Consider the following 21,028-nt stretch of genomic DNA (forward strand, 5'->3'; position numbering starts at 1 on the left):
ATACAAAAAAAAAAATAGTCCGAAAAACGATGGTTCCATGCTATACATATGGGGTTACATGCCCACCAAGTTTCGTCTACCCTGGTCTTTCAGTGTCCCGGGACTCATTGACGGAAATTTGGACATGCGAAAAAGAAAAAAAAATAAATAAATAAATAAATCTGACTAAACCTATATGACCGCCGCTTCGCTGCGCGGCGGTCATAAAAATTGCTGTCTGTGGTTCTATATGGGATGTTTAAAAAAATAATAGTTTGCAGCAACATATGGGAAAAAAGAACTATGAACTAATTCATTTTTGGAACTGTGAACCTAGTTCAACATTTTTAATTATGAACTGAACTAGTTAATTTTAACATTTGTGAACTGAACTTTGAAGTAGTTCATGTAGAAAGTGAACTTTCCCCAACACTGATCAGGCCTATAATTCTCTAACAACTTGATAAAGTGAGGTGAGGAACAATGCACTACGGCCCATTCAGTTTTCAATCAGCCAAAGAGGGAACATGTTACCGGCTGCTCACTAAGTATATATAACTCTTTTGATCCCGTGAGGGAAATTTAAGCTCCACTGGCTTCCCTTAGCTGCCCACATCAAACTCAAGTCACTAATGCTGCATACAAAGTGACTGCTGGGTCTGCTGCACCCACTTACTTAAGTGCTCTCTTAAAAGCTGTTACCCCTATGCATTTGGAACATTATGAAATTAGGTGTTTCTCTATGGAATTCTAAAACTTTGAAGCTCAATATCTCATAACTAAGAATGCAGATAGAACCTTATAATTCCAAGGAGACGAAATGTTAATGCATTGCCATTTTCTCATTGATCACTTAATTCTATGTATGGGAAATACCTTTAGCTGTTAAAAAAACACATTGAAAAAATGGAATCTCTCAAAACAAAGTTTATTTTTGATAATGTTTAGAAAAATAGAAAAAGCAATATTTACAAAATCCAAATGAAGCAACACAATGTTCTATATGTTTGAGCAATTCTACCTCTACAATCATCCAATGACAGGTTGAAACTAGTAACTACAGACAAACAGGCATGGCCATTAGATGTTCAATCGCAGTGTCTTAAAGCATGTGAGCACCATATGTGTCTTAAAGCACGTGAGCACCATATCACTTCACTCGAAAGTCTCTCTCCAAGTCCTTTAGAGTGGGTTTCCTCTCCCAGCTCATTCAGGAATGAACGTGGCCCTGATCAGTTCCGGAACCGTGAACTGAACTCCCCTTAACCTGGAGTTCTGTAGCAGAATGTAGTAGTGGTTCCCTTTTCTTGTTATGTAGTACTAGGGTTCCCTTTTCTTGAACCTTGTGAAACTGTTGTGTATTCCAGGAAATATGTACACTTTTCTCTCATGCCTTCCTCCACACTTCCTCTTCTCTCTTGTCCTCTCTCCTCCGCTCAACTGCTGCCTCTCAGAACATGGCCCTGCCACTCATGTCCAGGTAGGACCCCTGGCTGTGTGTGTGGGCGTGCTGGGGCTGTCTGTAGATATGCCTGAGTGGAATGTGGAAGGAGGAGCGGGGGTCCTGACACACCCTGAGAGGGTAGGAGGGGAACGGGGGATAGAGAGTCGGGGGTGTGGAGGAGGGAAGCGAGGGATCCATAGAGGGGAGAAAAGAGGAGTGCAATACCACCTCTGGCAGGTAGGAGGCAGCATGGTTGAACTGGGCACTGGGGTAGGAGGCTACCTCTGCAGAGGCCACTGGAGGGTAGCCACCAGAGGGAGCTCCAGGGGGGTACTGGGGGTAGGAAGCAGGGGGCAGGGAGGGAGAGGGGTGGTGGGAGGGGGCAGATGACGGGAGAGAAAGGGCCGGGAACGCCTGGGAGGGAATCATGGAACAGGAAGGAATCTGAGGAGAGTTGGAGGCGGAGACGGGGATGTGGGGGTAGGAAGAGGCCGGGAATACCCCCGCGGGGTAGCCTGGCTGCATCTGGGCAGGATTGGGAATGCCGGCAGTGTGGTTCTGGAGCGAGGGATGAATAGGGGGGCAGGAGGGGAGGGAGGGAGGGAGAGAGGAGAAAGGATGAGAGGAGGCAGGATAGTGGGTCTGGCTGGGGTTAGTGGACGGGACGGAGTACGACTGGACCACAGCGGCAGCGCACGGGAACGAGTGAGAGAGCGGAGGAGCGGGTGGATGCGTCGCCATGGAGACGGAAGAAGGGATAGAGGACATGGAGGAAGAGAAGGAGGTGGGCGTGTAATGGGTCAGATCCAGATGCGCAGGAGCCACCGCCGAGGAGAACGGGGCGGCAGAGGGGCCGGCGTCGGAGCTCTGCGCGCCGGGGTCAGAGGCGGACGCCGGGGGGAAGGGGAACGCAGTAGCGGGGGCGCTGGGGATGGACTGGGGGGTGATGGGGTGCGGGGCGGGGGTGGAGGTGGAGGTGGGGGACTGGTGCTCTGGGAAGGGGAAGGCGGACAGCGGGGTGTTGCTGTGGAGGGAGTGGGGGGTGGACGGGTCAGAGTCCTGCTCCTGGAGCGGTGAGAAGGGGAAGGCTGTCTCGGCCGCATTCTGGACCCCCGCAGGCAGGGTCACCTGGGTCAGACCCATCTGGGACTGGTTCTGGACCCCTGCAGGTGAAGTGGAGTGGATCAGACCCATCTGGGACGGGTTCATGGGATGAACAGAGACGGAGGGATGAAGGGAGTTGAAAGAAGGTGGGGGAAGAGAGGAGGAGGAGGAGGAGGTGAAGGAGTTAGTTGGGGTGTGGGGACTGAGCACGTCTGGACTCTGATTGGCTGGATGGCCAGAGGGGTAGGATGAGGAGGAGGAGGGCGAGGGCAGTAACTGGTCAGATGAAGAGGAGGGAAGGAGAGAGGAGGAGGAGGAGAGGAGGGCGGAGAAGCAGGAGGTGGGGAGGGAGGAGTGGTCTGAGGAGGAGGAAGGGGGGAGGAGGTCATGTGCGCCTGAGGAGGTGACTGAGGAGGAGACGGACGAGTACGAGGACTGAGGATGAGGAGCAGAGGAGAACTGGGAGGAGTCTGCAAATGGACCACTGAAAGACTGGAGGTCAATCATCTGACCCGACCTGAGAGAGACAGGGGGGGGGGGGGGTTTAGGAAGGAGAGGAGGAAAGAGTTACAGAGAGGTAAACTCTTGTTTTGTTCATGGCTCAATCATACAATTTAAGAGCCAATTGACTGATTTGAGCAGATTGTATTTGCAGTACAGTGTAGATGCTTGACTGGGAGATTGGCAAAAATAATTCTTTAGAACCTTGGAAACTGTTGCACTTCACTTATTGGAGGACTCACCTGTCAATCAAGCTGTTGTTCAGGTCATCCTGAGAGGTGGTTTGCAGCCTGCTGTCCATGGAGGCGGGAATCTCTGTGATGTCAGGGATCTGGGTCATCTGGGAGGAGATGAAGGCTTGGCCCAGACTCATTGGCTGGTCCGACACGGTCGACCCTGGGAAAGGTGGCACGTCACCATGGAAACCACAGGAAGGGTCGTTGATGGAGAGGGCAGAACTTGTGATTGAGAGGGTGGGGTTCTGTGGGAGGAGCTCAGTGGAGTCACATGGGTCGCAGGGGTCACATGACTCTGAACGAGGAAGAGGAAGAGGACACAATGACGAACAGGAGGGAAGAGGAAAATAGTTGTTTTAATTGTTGGTATTAATTGTTAATTCAATTGTTGTTAATTGATCATTTAATTGTTCTTGTTTTTGTAGTTATTGGTCTATTGATCTATCTATCTATGAATCAATCAATCGATCAATCAATCAACCAGTCAATCAATCAATCAATCAATCAATCAATCAATCAATCACAACAAACAACAAACACACATGGAAACCCTATACCATGTACAGTACAGTGCTTGTTGGTGCTGTGTGGGCTGTTTGAGTGGACTTACCAATGTCCAGGTCATCCAGAGGATCATTCTGCTGGGTGTTGATCTTCCTTTTCTGCCTGGCCTCTCTCTGTCTGTCACACACACACACAGGCAAGGTGAGCGTTGTGAGTGGCTTGTGAGACTTGTGATGTATTGTGTGCGTATGGGAGAGTCATAATAATGTGTGCATGTATGTATGTATGTATGTACGTATGTATGTATATGTATGTGTGAGTACCAGTGAGGTTGAGCGTGTGTGTGTGTGTTTGAGTGTTACCTCTTGCTGTTCATGCCGTTATCTCTGAAACCTTTAGCAAAGGGGTTGGAGTTGATCTTCAGCTCAGTTATCTGTAGAGGACAACACAGCCTTCAGTCAGAGCTCAGTCACACTGCTCAAGGTCACACTGCTCAAGGTCACAATGGTGGCCACTGGGAATCAAATGTCCTTTGAGGCTACTGCATGCAAACCCAGCTCCATTTCCACTACACTACCACCACAATCTAACCCATCCTGCAACCCCCCTGCCCCCCCCTCCCTCCCCCCGGGTCTCACCCTGCTGTTCTGGTAGGCGGTGACGGTGAGGAACTGGGTCTCTGGGAAGGTGAAGGAGTGCCGAGCTCCCCCCCACAGCAGCATGTCTCTGGCCTCGATCACGTGCAGCCGCGGCTGGTAGCGGTGCAGAGAGTGGAGGATGATCTGCAGGAGCCAGAGAGATTAGATTAGAATTAGGGCTGTCAAAATAACTGATTAATTTCGATTAATTAATTTGAGAAAAAATAACTGATTAAAAAAATTAGTGCAGATTAATCGATTCCGTATGACCTTTGACCCCGAGCCGTTCTAGTCAGTAAAAATTAGACTGTAAAATGAAGGAGAGAGAAGAAAACGTGCTGCCTGGATCATTGATTGGAACATTTACTTTTAAAAAACGGCCTGATGGTGTTGATAAAAATAAAATGTTGAAAATAAAGTCCTTTGCAATGTCTGCAAGTGTTGACATTGACGGGAGTGTTAATTTATTTTCACTATGTCCCCTAGGTTAAATCTGTGGCCTGAAATGCCTTGTATGTGAAAAAAAAATTTCTTCCCGAAGCACTTTTGAATTTATTTCGTCAGCATATTAGGTCATATAGATTATTATGGCCATTATTTGAACAGTGAAAATAATAATAAAAGAGTTTTTGAACTTTAATGTCACTAATGCTGATTATTCAATGATTCATTTGAATTTAAATATTTAAAATACTTTCACAGCAAAAATTATATATGCGATTAATTTAGATTAATTAATCACAGAGTATGTAATTAATTAGATACATTTTTTTAATCGATTGACAGCCCTAATTAGAATAGATTAGATTAGATTAGATACTATATACTTATATACACATATACACAAGGTGAGAATAGTAGTTGTTTTACATTGCTATGTACAAGTTGTGTGGTTGATACACACAGTCCCCCCCCACACACACACAAACACACAAATCCACACATACACACACACAAACACACAAATCCACACATACACACACACAAACACACAAATCCACACACACACATACACACATCACACACACACACACAAATCCACACACACACACACACACACCACACACACACACAAATCCACACACACACATAGACACATCACACACACACACACAAATCGACACACACACACACACACACACACACACACACACACACACCACACACACACACACACACACATGCACGTGTGGGAAACTCACATATCCCTGGGAGTCGAGTGTGTTGTTGGTGAGCTTGGTCTTGTGGAAGGAGATGCTCCGGTTCTGCCAGTGCTCTCCGGTGGCGGGCGAGTCCGGGTGGATGAAGACCCGGTCCGGCAGACGCGCCTCTGCACCGCCCACCACCTGCCAGCTGTCGTCCTGGAAACGGTAGCGGGACGAGTCGCCGGGGACGATGTCCATCAGCAAGATGTAGCGCAGGGTGGGGTTGAGTCCAGACACCTTCACCCGCAACTGGGGAAACATGCGCCTGCGGGGGGGGGGGGGTCATTTAATACTTTAAAACATAAATACTTTTCAGAGAACTGTTCAGATTCAAGATGAATGGCGTGCTCAGAGAATTCTTTCTCTACACTACCGTTTACTTTGTGAGTAAATTGTTATTGGCCTTTACCTATTTGTATTAGTAGTAAACAGAAATTATAGAGGCGAAAAAGTGTGAAAACTAGACCAACCACTGTAAATATACTGTCAATGCACTTCCATACACTTTTTGTTTGACGGTGGGATACTAGACTGCTAGGAATTCTCTTTTACACACTGACCAATCCCGAGAAGAGGTGTGTGTGAATCAGGTGACATCAGCACACACTCACCTTCCTTTCTTGGTGATGATCATCTCTGTGCCGACGGTGCTGAACTGTTTCCATAGCGACGCGTTCTCCAGCTCCATCTTGATGCTGTCATGCGGTGTGGGCGGAGCTTCGCGGGGGGCAGGGGGAGGGGCCAGGAGGCGGGGGGGCAGGGAGCGGGCAGCCACGTCACAGGAGGAGGGGTACATCGACGGCACGTGAGGGGGGCCCACATCGTGCTCTGCAGAGGGGCAGGGGTGGGGTGGGGGGAGCATGTTATCAAGGTGCCCAGGAACAGACCTCGGAAGTTCCTCTACAAAATAGCCCCAAAAGCTGTCATCTTTACCTATATAAGGAGATCCGGGTAGCATCTTTGCCCATATAAGGACATCCGGATCTCCTTATATGGGCAAAGATGGCAGCTTTGAAGCCTTTTTTAGGCAAAGTTCAGGTTTATACATATTATTAGCATGTGATGCCAGGGAAACTCTGCCATCCAACAGGAGCAAATGCTGTGTGATTTATGCTCTCGCGCCAGTATTAGCATGATTCTCTAAACATGATCTCACACAATCATGCTAAATAATAACCCACACAAATGCCACACAATCATGCTAAATAATAACCCACACAAATGCCACTCAATCATGCTAAATAATAACCCACACAAATGCCACTCAATCATCTGAGCTGCTAGAGCAGACTATCTAAGGTCAGGCTGGAGACAGAGTGGATATGGCCGTTTGTATGCCCTTCCTCAATGCACATATCTGTCTGGCAACCATGTTTTTCCTTCATAAACCTGATGCCCTGTTGTATGACTACCCATTCTACCCATTCATTCATTCATTTTTTCATTTCAAGAAATCAAATCACACACACACACATAAACATTTATACACACACAAACAATGAGTCACCCATCAACCCATGAAATCTCCTCAGATTAAAACCCATGCGCGCACACACACACACATCTGTAGTAGCGGTCTGCTCAGATTAAAAATCCATGCGGACACACACACACACACACCTCTGGATTATCACTCTCCCAGCCTCTGGTGGGCCACAGGCACACACACACACACCTCTGTAGTAACAGTCTCCTCAGATTAAAACCCATGCACACACACACACACACACACACCTCTGTAGTAGCTCTGGTGGGCCACAGGCAGACTGGGGTACATCTCCACGCTCAGCATCTTGTTGCTCGGCTCTTCGTCCTCGTCTCTCTTGGAGTCCTCTCTCGTCTCTCACTGCTGTCTTTTCTTCAGAAAGAAAACATCTTCAGATGACGTGGTTTCTCTCTCTCTCTCTCTCTCTCTCTCTCTCTTTCCAGGTCACACCAGGAAACAAGTCACACCAGGTCTGGTCCTCCAGAAATCTTTAAATCCAGCTGCTCGGCTCGGTTCCTGTTGGTTCTCCTGTTGGTTCCTGAGGTTCTCTCTGGAGGTTCTGCTGGAGGGGTCTTCTCTTCTCTTCTGGCTTCAGCTCTTCTGTGTGTGAGTGTCCTTCACACATGGGCTTAAATAGGTGTGTGTGTGTGAGTGTGTTCATGCGTCTGCCAAATGGTGATGCCTTAACCCCCCCCCCCCCCCCGACACACACTCCTCTGCTTTCCCCATACCTGCAGCCCTCCCCATACACTCACACACATTCACACACACTCTTCATTCCATTACACCAGCTAAACAAACACATTATGATACTGACACACACACTTTACACACAGAGACAAACAAACACCATTGCACACATTTTTATTCAACGTTTGGACACTTAATAAAATAGGTTCAGGCTGGTCAGTGCATCACCTAGCGTTCCTACATGCAAGACTCACTATTGACCACTGAATTGTGTTTACAAGTACAAAAATCTATTTCTATTGTGTCTGACACCAGACAGAGTAGCCGCCTGCAGGTCCTGAGAAGGCTGTATCTCTAAAGGTAACAAGACAATAGGACCTGAGAAGTCTGTATGTAGGGAAGACTTCCTTCTCTAAAGGAAACAAGAGAATAGGATCGCAGATGCAACACGAGTCTTTGTCGAAGAAGTTACAAGTCGGGTAACACACATTAATTGACATTTGTCAAGGCAAAAACAAGACGCTGGTTTTAATAAGATCACATGGGGGCTGAAGATAGGCACGGAGACCTTTTCCTCATTTGTAAGTCGCTTTGGGTGAAAGTGTCATGTCAGCTAAATGAAAAGATTCACTGGAAAAACTGCTTATCTAAACAAGTGTTGTTAATCTTATATTAAGATTAAACATCTAGTTGGTATTATTTTTAGTATAAAGAGACTGACCTAGCGCTTTCTCATAGGATAATTTTAAGGGAGAATTTGATGTGTGTTAAGACGTCTTATCAAGGATCATTTTTAAGAGAGAGTTTGATGTGCTTTAAGACTCATAATTTTTAAGAAAGAGTTTGATGTGCTTCAAGACGTCGTATCAAGGCAGATTTGTTTACTCTGCTGGTAGCCAAATTTGCAAAACAAACAAGTTTGCTACCAGTTTTTTAGATTAATAATACTTGGTTAGATAAACAGTTTTTGCAGTGTTGTGTATGTAAAGCTAAAGGCTATTGTGATTAGTTCATCTAATATTGCACATGCACACACACACACACACACACACACACACACACACACACACACACACACTCTCTCTCTCTCACTCTCTCTCTCTCTCTCTCTCTCTCTCTCTCTCACACACACACACACACACACACACACAGCAGGAGTCGCGAAGTTAAGAGTGGAGGTGAGGAGTGTGTAAGGGGCAGTTTGGTCTAACTGCAGCAGTTTGGCCATTAAGGTAAACAGAGCAGCCAGACACATGCAAACAGCCAGCGAAACAGCGCTCACACCTCACGGCCTGTCTAAACCCATTTGCACCTCACACACACTCTCCACTCCCCACACACACCTCACTTGGCCTCTCTCACATCACTCTCATATCATACACTCCCCCGGGCCTCCCGATGGAAAAATGTTGTTTAAATATTTAATATAACTATCAAAATCAATCGATTAATTATGTATATTCGCTGCTAGCCCATAAAAACTCAGTGGTAAGTCAATAGCAGTAAGAGATAATCCATAACCCCAGATTAGGATTTGCTTTTGAGTCTAGTAAAATGTCCAAAGGGATTTGAAGCAGAGCAGATAAGCAATGAAATGCATGCATCATACAACCTCTAAAACTACACATCATACGACCTCTAAAACTCTGCATCATATGAACTCTGAAACTACGCATCATATGAACTCTAAAACTACGCATCATATGAACTCTAAAACTACGCATCATATGAACTCTAAAACTACGCATCATATGAACTCTAAAACTGCGTGTCCTGTACAGTCCTTGGCACCTGGGAATGACAAGGGCCGCCCCCGTGATTACTTTGTTTTTCCCACCGAGTGTTCATGTGCTTTGCCGTCAGAATGTGGGAAAAATACGGATGCCACAACAAAGGTTAAAACATACGCTCACTAATCCTAAATAAACAACTGTATTTGCTTAAAAATATGGTTTAAGACGCTTGTGAAAGAAAGACTACATGGGCATGAAGGGCCACATGGGCTACAAACGAACTACAACGTGACCCCAAAAGTGCTGACGAGCCCCAAACTGGGCTCGTCACTCGTGTAGCAAAATCTAGCCCCAGTTTCCCACCGCTGATTCCCACATGAAGTGACGTGAATGATGACGTTTTCACTGGGAAAAATGTTTTTCCGATGCCCATGAACGCGCCGTGACTGACCTGTTTGTTGTGATGTCACAGATCATATGAATTCTATGTGTCATATGAACTCTAAAACTAGTTCTGAAGAAGAACTGTTCACTATCACACATTCTGAAGCCCTGTCTTCAAGGCTGAAATGCAACTGTCTGAGATGGGCAGGCCATGTCAACAGAATGCCGCGATCTCGCATTCCCCACTCAGTACTACGTGGAGTATTGAAGGAAGGAACTTGGCACACGGGCAGACCTAAACTGCATTTCAAGGACGTGTTAGAGAGAGATCTCATAGACTTTGACATGAAACCTGAGAGCTGGACAACTCTGTCATGGAATCGTGACCAATGGAGAACAAGTCTCTACCATAGTAGAGCATATGACCAAGATAGGAACCTACAGAAACTGAGGGAGAGATGTCTTGTGATGTCTTGTGAGAATGTATATGTGAAGAGCGCCATGCATTGTCATTCATGACAGAAGCATGCCAAAGGACAGGTCATATGAACTCTAAAACTGTGTTTCGTATGAACTCTAAAACTGTGTTTCATATGAACTCTAAAACTGTGTTTCATATGAACTCTAAAACTGTGTTTCATATGACCTCTAAAACTATGTTTCTTATGAAAACTATGTTTCCTGTTACTGACCTGTTTGTTGAGATGTCACAGGTCACATGAACTCTTAAACTATGTGTTGTGTATGTTGACGTAAGTTACTGCATATGAAAACTATGTGTTGTTGATGTTGACGTAAGTTACTGCATATGAAAGGTTGAAACATTTCAAAGGAACGTTTGTTTGTTTGCTGGTTTTGTTTGTTTACCAACCTTGAACTCTTCCTTCTCATGGCTGTGGAGGCAACAGGCAACTTTTGCTTTTGAGGACTGGTGGTGTTTTCCTGACATCCGAGGCCTGGGAAAGAGAGACACAGGTGTGTGTGTGTGTGTCTGTGTGTGTGTGTGTGTGTGTGTGTTAAGAGGAGGGGTTGTTTTGTTGTTGTAGTTGTTATTTACACTTCCCATTGTAACAGGGATGAAAGGCAGATGTGGCCAAAGGGGAAGTAGAGGTGTGAGCCCCCCATGGCTGTCTGAGTGTGTGTTTGTGTGTGTGTGTGAGTGTGTGTGTGTGTGTGTGTGTGTGAGTGTGTGTGTGTGTGTGTGTGAGTGTGTGTGTGTGTGTGTGTGTGTGTGTGTGTGTGTGTGTGTGTGTGTGTGAATGAAAGAGTGAGGGGGATTCTATCTCAGTTCTAATTGGTAGCTCCATGGCAAAGAACGGATAGCAATTCTTGAAGCATTTGAAAATATATTTTAACATGATATGTAACGGACTAGTTTTGGTATATTCAGTATATTCTCTCTCTCTTTCTCTCTCTCTCTCTCTCTGTGTGTGTGTGTGTGTGTTGGTGGGAGGTGTTAACATTGCTACATCTCAGTAATGTTTTTATTGTCCAACAGGTGTGTGTGAGGCAGCCTGAAGAACAGCAGCAGCACCCTGTGTCTACGCCTCATTAAGGTGCTGTAGTGTTGATCAGACCCTCATTATAGCAGTCATTAACCAGAACAGCCCTGCCAGCACACACACACACACACATGCACACGCACGCACATGCACACACACACGCACGCACACGCGCACGCACACGCACACACAAACACTCACACACACAAACACACATACACACACACACACACACACACGCACACAAACACACAGACACACACACACACACACACACACACACGCACACACACACATATATATATACACACACACACACACACACACACACACACACACACGCACACGCACACACACACACACAGACACACACACACACACACACACACATATTACCCTTATGACATGCCATGCCTTCATACGTGATAGGTATCTAAATACAAGTAAACATAATATATATGTAGATCTCTGGAGTTCACCTACAAAAAGGAAGCAAACCTGCCATCTTTGCCCATATAAGGAGATCAGGGTGTTACAGTAATTGCCTGTGGCAAGCAGTGTTGGGAGTAATGCGTTACAAAAGTAATGTAATTACTGTAATATATTGCTGTTTGCGGTAACGTGGTAATGTAAGGCATTACAAAAAAAAATTGGGTAATATTTACTCGGTACAAACTTCAGTAACGCGCGTTACAATGCAGTTTAACCCAAAATTAAGCGCTTGTTTTGTTTTGATACATATTCGCAAATACCACGCGAGAACAGAGGAGAAGAAATCCGCGCAAAATAGTAACGTTATCTCCTGATACTGGTTGAATATGACTGTGGCTGCAGCAGACTTGCAGGCGGACTCTATTTGCGGGAATACACCGAAGCCTACGCTCATTATTTTCAGCTTGTCAGAGACAAGGCTATGAAGGACATAATAGTTAATAGCGAAACCGAAAGATCTCTCAACTGCGAAATAGCACAAGTAAATTAATGAAACATCTAAAGTAGTGCCACGCTAATCTTTTTGATTCCTGATAAAACACAAACTATGCTTTTGTGCTGTGAACTTGAATTGAAGAGAATAAAGGGATAGAAATGCAGAAAAAGATTGTGTAGCCTGGCAGTGCCACCGCTCCCACCACGCGCATCACGCACTTTGCGTTGGGCACCAAAGGACCCAAATGTAACCAATGAATAGTAGCTTTACTGCAAACTGCGTTTCACTCTTCATCAATAACGTTTACAATGTCAAAATGCACTAACACGATGTTACATGCAAGTTTGATACCTTTTGGGTTCTCTCAATCACCACGTAGTACTAGAATTGGTGGGTCTTCAATCATTCGTTTTCCAAGCATTTAGGCTACATGAAGCACATGATATGCTGAGTCGACTGAAACGCATTCCATTCAGATACTGTAGCTAGGTGGATACCAGGCTCATAATTCACTTGTATTCGCAAAACGAAATGTGAAGCAACATGTCATTGCATACTTCCATTTCCAAAGCAATGTGCATATTATTGTTAATATTGTGCTATCAATGTAACTCAAACAAATAAGGCTTGTAAACAAGAGCTGGCAAAAGGGCATTATGACAACGTAAAGATCAATGCTCTTAAAGTGACAGTGCACCATTTATAAGTAAAACAGCATTTCTTCAGAAATTAATGTTTAAAAATACACAGTAATGGTCTGTAAATAATAGGCCTTTTATTTTACTTTAGGTGTTTGAGTTATCATTTAAATGTCACTCACTCAAAGCCACTCACTTAGGGCACCGAAATGGCCAGCAGGCCACCATCTTGACATGTCTTTATTAAAGGAACCGTATGTAAAAAATGTATTTCAATTAATCATAAAATTGCCCTGATATGTCACTAGACATTAAGAAAGTAGTGTAGTACCCGTTTTGGCCACAAAAGCTTTACAATATAGTAGGCTCTCTATTGATTTTAATGAGTAGGCCTAGGCCTTAAAGTTACAGTATTTCTATCACAATTTACCAGACTTTGACCTTTTGTCGGTTTTTAACAAAATTCTGACTATGATTGTTCCTTGTATTGCATTATGAGCACTGCGTCTATTGCATTCTACTGTTGCCTTAAGCCTAGCTCAGTCATTATGCTATACCACATCTCCCTCCATTGGAAGAGCAAGCTGCATTGAGCGTAATAAACTGCATTTAGAATGGCAAATCCATATTTCTAGATATTTTGGTGAAAGTAACTTAAAAGTAATGCAATAGTAGTGTAATGCCTTACAATTCAGAGACAGTAATATTATAATGTAACAAATTACTTTGAAATGACAGTAATAAGTAATGCATAGTACATTACGATTTTGAAGTAACTTGCCCAACACGGATGGCAAGTTACATTGCAAGTCTCTGGGATAGCAAAAATCAAGGCTCACCGTCTTACTGTAACATACCGAAGGTCACAGTGCCCACTCGAAGGCAGAGGACAAAAGTGCGTAGAGCCAAACACCTGCATTTCAGTTTTCTTTTCTTTTTGCTGCGAGAGTTTAACAGCAATAATAATTCAAATTATTTTTCCCATAGGAAAAATCGCAAGATACCGGATCATCTTATATACCTTTTTTGTAGGCGAACTTCAGAGGTCTATTATGTGCAGCATGACATAGTTGTCAGTGTCTGAACATTTTTAGATTCTGCTGTAATTGCATCGTTCCACATTTTCTAGCGAGTCTCTCTGTTCTTTTTGTATATTGAAGAGCTTTAAGCAGGTTGGTTTAAGTATAGTATATATACTTTTTGATCCCTGCATTTATCCCAATCCGTGAATAAGTGAAACACACTCAGCACACAGTGAACACACACTAATCCCGGCGCAGTGAGCTGCCTGCAACAACAGTGGCGCTCGGGGAGCAGTGAGGGGTTAGGTGCCTTGCTCAAGGGCACTTCAGCCGTGCCTACTGGTCGGGGTTCGAACTGGCAACCCTCCGGTTACAAGTCCGAAGCGCTAACCAGTAGGCCACGGCTGGTTTAGTGCGAGCACCTCACATAGTAACTCTGCTTAAATTCTTGGTAGAGATGCCAGAGACAGTTCTCTGATAAAGAGTGGGGTAATTCACCACACACACTTCCCGTCTGCAGTGCAGTGTTGCGAGTGTAGACAGATGTGGTGTACTTCCTTTTGTGGTCTGTCACGCCAGGCATTTCACACACATCATCAGTAGTATGAAGCTCCCCCAGACATCTGTCGTTTGTGGTGGTGTTTAGGCATGCTAATGCTATGCTAATGCTATACACTGACATTAATGCACATGTGAGGCAGCTGTGGCCTACTGGTTAGCGCTTCGGACTTGTAACCGGAGGGTTACAAGGCAAGGCACCTAACCCCTCACTGCTCCCCGTGCGCCGCTGTTGTAGCAGGCAGCTCACTGCGTCGGGATTAGTATGTGCTTCACCTCACTGTGTGCTGAGTGTGTTTTTTACGGATTGGGATAAATGCAGAGACCAAATTTCCCTCACGGGATCAAAAGAGTATATATACTTATACTTATATATACTTATACTTATGTGACTGATGAGCCCCAGAGGAAGGTGGCGTGAGGGTGGTTAAGGCTAACAGACGTCCGCGTCTGCATGGCTTTGGCCAAGGGACTTATTAGGTGACCGAAACTGAGGTCAGCCACAGGGTCATTTGAGAAGAGGCAGCGCAGGGGGAGTTTACATGCTCATGTCAAGAGGCCTTCCTATCAGCTAGCTGTGTCTTCCTCCTTTCCTCTTTTCAAAACGCTGCTCTCTTGAGTTTCAGAAGAACTCAAACAGCCCGTTTCCTTATCAATGAGCACGTACGGAACACATAGAACAGAAGAACTCAAACAGCCCGTTTCCTTATCAATGAGCACGGGACACATAGAACAGAAGAACTCAAACAGCACGTTTCCTTATCAATGAGCACGTAAGGAACACATAGAGCAGAAGAACTCAAACAGCCCGTTTCCTTATCAATGAGCACGGGACACATAGAACAGAAGAACTCAAACAGCCCGTTTCCTTATCAATGAGCACGTACGGAACACATAGAGCAGAAGAACTCAAACAGCACGTTTCCTTAGCACATACGTGGCACATAGAACACAGCCGTTTGGTGTTCACAGTGATTTTGGGTCCAAATAGTAGTTTGGAGCTGACCTGGACTTCTGGATCATTTCACTTTGTTGTTTTTTTTATGTCTGTTGTAGTAGAGTGAAGAGGTGACTCCAGCCTCAATGTTCAGGAACATTTACAAGAGAAAACGGCATCATTACAGTCAAGCATAAGTGAGCCCTTTATTAGAACTGTAGGATCAGATGAGACATCGCATCACATTCTGTGTCTTTAAGTCATTACTACTACACCATGACAGAACTGGGTGAATACTGTGTATGTGAGACTGATATCTGATTAGATTAGGACAAGCTGTGATGAGATATGGAGTGCACACACACACACACACACACACACACACACACATACAGACACACACACGCATACACAAATACACACACACACACACGCATACCCAGATACACACACACACACACACACACGTATAGACACAAAATCACACGCAATCACCTGACAGACGATAAAGACTTGAAAAAAAAGAAGCGAAGTAAAACCCTGGGGGGGGGGGGGGGGGGGTGTCTGGCCTGTGGGGTTATCCCCTGATCCTGTGACCTCTCTCTAGTCTGGGGATGTCGGAGCTCTGGTGTCATCACCATGGCGTCATCTGATCTGACCACCTCACTCTACAGTGCATGTGCCGCAGTAGCAACCGTATCCACATATGGGTCAAGTGGCAACCACTATCTTCCCACCTCCACCACACACATGCACACACACACACACACACACACACACACACCTCATCATTTTAACACCCACGCCCAACTTCCCTTGAAGATGACACAGCATTTGCATTTGCAGTGTATAAGAACGGTAGACTGACAGTAGACTGCAGATTCATAGACAAGGATCAGAAGAACTGAAGTGTGTATCTTGGACAAGCAGGACTAAACAAGGCAAGTTCCGACAAGTGTGGGGATTATTTTCTGCTTCTGTCTTAGTTATGGCAGCTGTCCGTATTTAGATATTGGGCTTTTAATGCTTGTGTTCATAATGATAATGTTTTCCACTTTAAACCAGGGGGTGATTACCAACAGCATTCCTTATCAACAGCCTTTATTCATCCACCTGTGGGGCGTCGGTCACTATGGATACCACGCTGCTTCTGTCGGTTCTGCTGGCGGTTCTGCTGGCGTACGTTCAGCCCCTGCTCTACATTGTGTTCTCACTGATCCTGCTGTGGAACCCACGCATTCTACACACCACGAAGCGTCTGCGGTTCTTCGCTCGGAACATAGCACACAGGGGAGGCAAGTCTACATGGGCAGCAGCCATATTAATCTTGCCACTAACACCGGGCGTCGATTATAATAACAAAATAATAACAGTTCTAGCTCTATAAAATCAAATCTAAAATAAGTCATTGATTTATTAACTTTCTACAGAAAGAAACTGGACATTTCTGTGTGTGTGTAGAAATGAGTATATATATGAGTATATTTCTCCATTACCCTTTGATCTGCCAGAGGTAGCTGAAGTGAAGGTAGATGACTTTTCCAGTCCTTGCGTACTGTATATTACTTGAACTGAACTGATCTGACATTGAAAATGAAACCCATCTGCAAACGATTCCTTGCTTGACAGCTGATAGCCAAATGCTGCCTGAAACAGACCAGCTGGTCTTCTCATAACTCACCAGCCAATCTGTTGCCTGTCAGTGGTGATTGACAGCTCTGTCCGTGGTGATTGACAGCTCTGTCAGTGGTGATTGACAGCTGTGTGGGCAGTGTTTAACAGCTCTATTGGTAACTGTGCTTCCCAGGGGCTGGGGAGAAGATAGAGAACACCATGGAGGCTTTCAATCAGTGAGTCACACACGCGTCACACACTCCTCTTTCTCTTTTTCTTTCTCTTTCACTCTCTGTCTTATGTCATCTGTTTTGTCTCATGTGTCTCTTTCCAGTTCCTTCTCTTTGCCTTCCCCTGTGTCGTAGTCATGTTGTTATTTTGACATTAATATGCAGAATCATGCTCTGAATAATAGCACTTAAGTTTTAGATTAGATTAGATTAGATTCAACTTTATTGTCATTGTGCAGAGTACAAGTACAGAGACAACGAAATGCAGTTATTCTGTAATTATTATTTAATGGTTTTGAATGTATATGTTAATTGGTATAAATTTGAATATGTGTGCCTGTTAACTCTTAGTTTTACGGTAAGATGGAATATATAAACGTAACTGGGAATCTGACAATCTCTTTCTCAGTCTCCCTATACATTTAATTTAAAGCTTCCATCTCTCTCTCTCCATCTCTTTCTCTCTCTCTCTCTCAGTGCTGTTGAGGTGGAAGCAGACATGCTGGAGCTTGACTGTCATATGACCAAAGATGGTAAAGTGGTCGTGTCACACGATGGGAACCTCCTGAGACAGACAGGAAATGATGTCATGATCTCTTCATTGAACATGCAGGTGTGAATACAACTTCCTTTCAGAACTGGCCAGGTTCTGTCTCTGGTCAACTTTCTTCCAGATTTGGCCAGGTTCTGTCCCAGGTCTATTTTGTATCCAGTGGAACCAGGGCTGGATCTAGTCCTGCCTAGTTCCTGTGTAATGACAGATCCAGTCTGCTTGTAGCAAACAGAATAGTTGACCAAGTTCCTGCTTCTATCTTTTCAGGACCTTCCCCTCTATAAAGAGCGTCTGGAAGTAACTTTCAACACCGGTGAGTCTCATTTGCTGGTCTCAATGAATCTGTTTGGGATGACCTCATCATTTAAATGCCGTCATTGTAGTGTGTTTGGGATGACATCATCATTTAAATGCGGCCATTGTAGTGTGTTTGCTTTGCATCATGGTCATGAGCATATCGTTCAGGGTCATGGAAGTATGAAGAGGGCATAAAGAGGGCATATTATGTTGCCCTGGACTAGGAGTGTTGCACAGGGATACAGTGGTGGCGTCACAACATTTCAGTAAAGTCTAGTTCATCACCCTGGAGTCTCTTAGCTTTGTTAGGATCTCTTAGCTTTGTTAGGATCTGTTAAGATGTCTTTAGGTTGGTTTGAATTTAGAACATTAAAAAAATGATTAACAAGATACAAGACTCCTCTCTTCAAGTGAATATGAGTCTTGGTTCTGTGTTTAAGAAGACTCCTCTCTTCATGTGAATATGAGTCTTGGTTCTGTGTTTAACAAGAAGTTTCCCCGACTTCCTCTCTTGGCCTATAGGTCACTACAGCACGGGACAGGACAGGAAGTTTGTGCTGTTAGAGGACGTCTTTCAGAAATTCCCCACGATGCCTATCAACATCGAGGTCAAGGACGATAATGACATCCTCATAGAGAAGGTAACCGCTTCTTATTACACATGCATGACCACAATGTTTATTCTGCGATAACTCCTCCCCTTCCATGTCGTTACATGTTGTTATTTATGCTGAGATTTGCAAGTGTCTCATTCTGTACAACTATGCTACGAATGTCTCAGTGAGTGTGTGTGTGTGTGTGTACATATGTGTGTGTGTGTGTGTGTGTGTGTACATATGTGTGTGTGTGTGTGTGTGTGTATACTCAGTATTTCTAACTGCCATCTCTGTTAGGTTGCGTCTTTGGTGAGGTCTTACAGGAGAGACGCCATCACTGTATGGGCCACAGATAGTGATCACCTCATGTCCAAATGCAGAGAACAGGTACACAGTGTCTGTGTGTGTGTGTGTGTGACCAAGAAGTTAGAAATTGATAAAATAATAATAATAATAATAATAATTTTGTTCACTCCCTCAGAATGAAAATACTTACTTGAGTGTGTATGTGTGTGTGTGTGTGTGTGTGTGTGTGTAGAATCCAGACATGCCATTCATATTCACCCTGAGGAGAGGCATCCTGGTGTTGATCCTCTTCTACACTGGCCTACTGCCCTTCGTACCACTGAGAGAAGACCTGCTGCAGTTTTACCTTCCCCAAGTTATCAACAGGTCTGTGTGTGTGTGTGTGTGGGTGTGCATGTAGTTTAACCAGAGGTGTCCTGTACGTTGTTGCATTTGGTCCCTACCTGCACTTAAACCATTTCCTCAGCTGAATTGTGTGTGTGTGTGTGTGTGTGTGTGTGATGCAGCTTTCTGAATCCTCTCTTCCTGTCCCCACAGGAAGTACATCCCAGAGCCCTCAGACCCACTGATCCTGCGATGCAGACCGCTCCTCTGGCTAGTAGAGAAGTGAGAACACAGTGTTTTCCATTCTGAAGCACGTCAGCTTTTCATCAAAGCACTTTTGGTTACTTTTTTAGATCAATTTAAATATGTTTCTTTCTATACATGTTGCTTTTGAAGAGTAGCCCATCAGTTAATCCAGGAGTCAGGGAGAATGAGAGGGCTCTGCCTGTTGGGCTCCCTGTGTGTGTTTAGTCTTACCGTTGAACTCTGAATCATGACGGTCACATTAAGCACTGGACACCAAGGGACTACAGAGGGCTGCCTCACACTAAATATCCATTTTTTTCTCTCGGTTTCTCTCTCTGTCAGGCTGGCCATGAGAAAGGCTTTGTTTGAGCACCTGGTGAAAAGAGGAATCGAGGTACATTTCCAATGTCATATCCTTGCACCTTAACAACAACGAATCCATATATTGTTGAAAATGTTACATGTACTAATTATAATAGCATATAGTGCCTATATGGAAATACATTCTGCTTACTTCTATTCCATCAAATTAGTGTACTTATGATATGGTTCATCAATCATTTTAAAGTCTAGAGGTCTTACAAATTAATCTACGTGACCCACCCATGTTGGTCATCGGTTGTGGCTAACCTCTGGGTCTTAATGCCCCTCTCCTGTGCCTCCCTCAGGTGCATCTGTTTGTCTGTAATGAGGAGAGTGACATCGACGCTGCGTTCTCTCTCGGGGCGACCGCAGTGATGACTGACTACCCCTCGCTCCTATCTGACTGGCTACGGAGACACCCCCAGCCACCACCCACCCACCCCCACGAACCACCCAGACACCCCCACACACCACCCAGCATCGTGGGAGCCAGCGGTATGACAGTTCACTGTCGGGCCGACCCAAGTAATGCTGGACTACCATTTGCTCTTATCGGCTAAAAAGCTCAAGTGACCTCTCTCTCAGATGCACACACACACACTGGACTCACCAGCCACCTCAGGCATAACATGCACTTTGCTTTTTGTGTTTGCTTTCCTTTGCTTTTTATCTATATAAAGCACATGGAGTTGCCTCTGTGTATGGATACATCTAATCTAATACATAATTTCCTATAGTTACATTTTGTTCTTCCTGCTGAAGCAGTTTGAAGTCTCTTGTTTTTTGTCAGTGTATGTGTATTTATTTCAGTATATGTGTCAGTGACGTTTAAGCTATAAATCCTGTCTGTATGGGATGTGACGCACAATGTGTGAAAAGGTTGTTTTTTATACTTTATTCAACTTTACTTCTGTACTTAATTCTGTTCAAAGACTTTTCTTTTCTATTTCTGTGAAACTGTAGTTGTCATTGCAAAAATAATCAAATAAAACTATAACTGGACATCACCA

The 21,028-nt window shown here is 44.7% G+C and overlaps 3 protein-coding genes across 3 annotated transcripts in view; 2 read left to right on the top strand and 1 right to left on the bottom strand.

The window, feature by feature from the left end:
• Window positions 1-21,028, top strand: part of eif3c (eukaryotic translation initiation factor 3, subunit C) — a 58,092-nt gene that overhangs the window by 34,475 nt on the left and 2,589 nt on the right. The gene's annotated exons all lie outside the window — the stretch shown is intronic.
• Window positions 1,430-7,403, bottom strand: tbx6 (T-box transcription factor 6). The gene is made up of 8 exons (XM_076265360.1): window positions 7,346-7,403; window positions 6,223-6,439; window positions 5,609-5,876; window positions 4,407-4,550; window positions 4,131-4,201; window positions 3,875-3,945; window positions 3,271-3,559; window positions 1,430-3,044 (listed from the first exon to the last, which is right to left on the bottom strand). The coding sequence occupies exons 1-8, from the start codon at window positions 7,401-7,403 to the stop codon at window positions 1,430-1,432; spliced, it is 2,733 nt and encodes a 910-aa protein (XP_076121475.1).
• gdpd3b (glycerophosphodiester phosphodiesterase domain containing 3b) lies at window positions 16,344-21,020 on the top strand. Its single transcript, XM_076264793.1, has 11 exons — window positions 16,344-16,430; window positions 16,555-16,784; window positions 17,297-17,339; window positions 17,811-17,946; window positions 18,154-18,199; window positions 18,706-18,824; window positions 19,077-19,166; window positions 19,318-19,451; window positions 19,623-19,691; window positions 19,998-20,049; window positions 20,324-21,020. The coding sequence occupies exons 2-11, from the start codon at window positions 16,622-16,624 to the stop codon at window positions 20,576-20,578; spliced, it is 1,107 nt and encodes a 368-aa protein (XP_076120908.1). The 5' UTR covers window positions 16,344-16,430; window positions 16,555-16,621; the 3' UTR covers window positions 20,579-21,020.

The sequence above is a fragment of the Alosa pseudoharengus genome, unplaced genomic scaffold, assembly GCF_046254945.1.
Source record: "Alosa pseudoharengus isolate Yale_2024_CS ecotype anadromous, Long Island Sound unplaced genomic scaffold, YU_APseudo_1.1 YU_APseudo_1.1_scf_4, whole genome shotgun sequence".
In the NCBI taxonomy this organism is placed as follows: Eukaryota; Metazoa; Chordata; class Actinopteri; order Clupeiformes; family Clupeidae; genus Alosa; species Alosa pseudoharengus.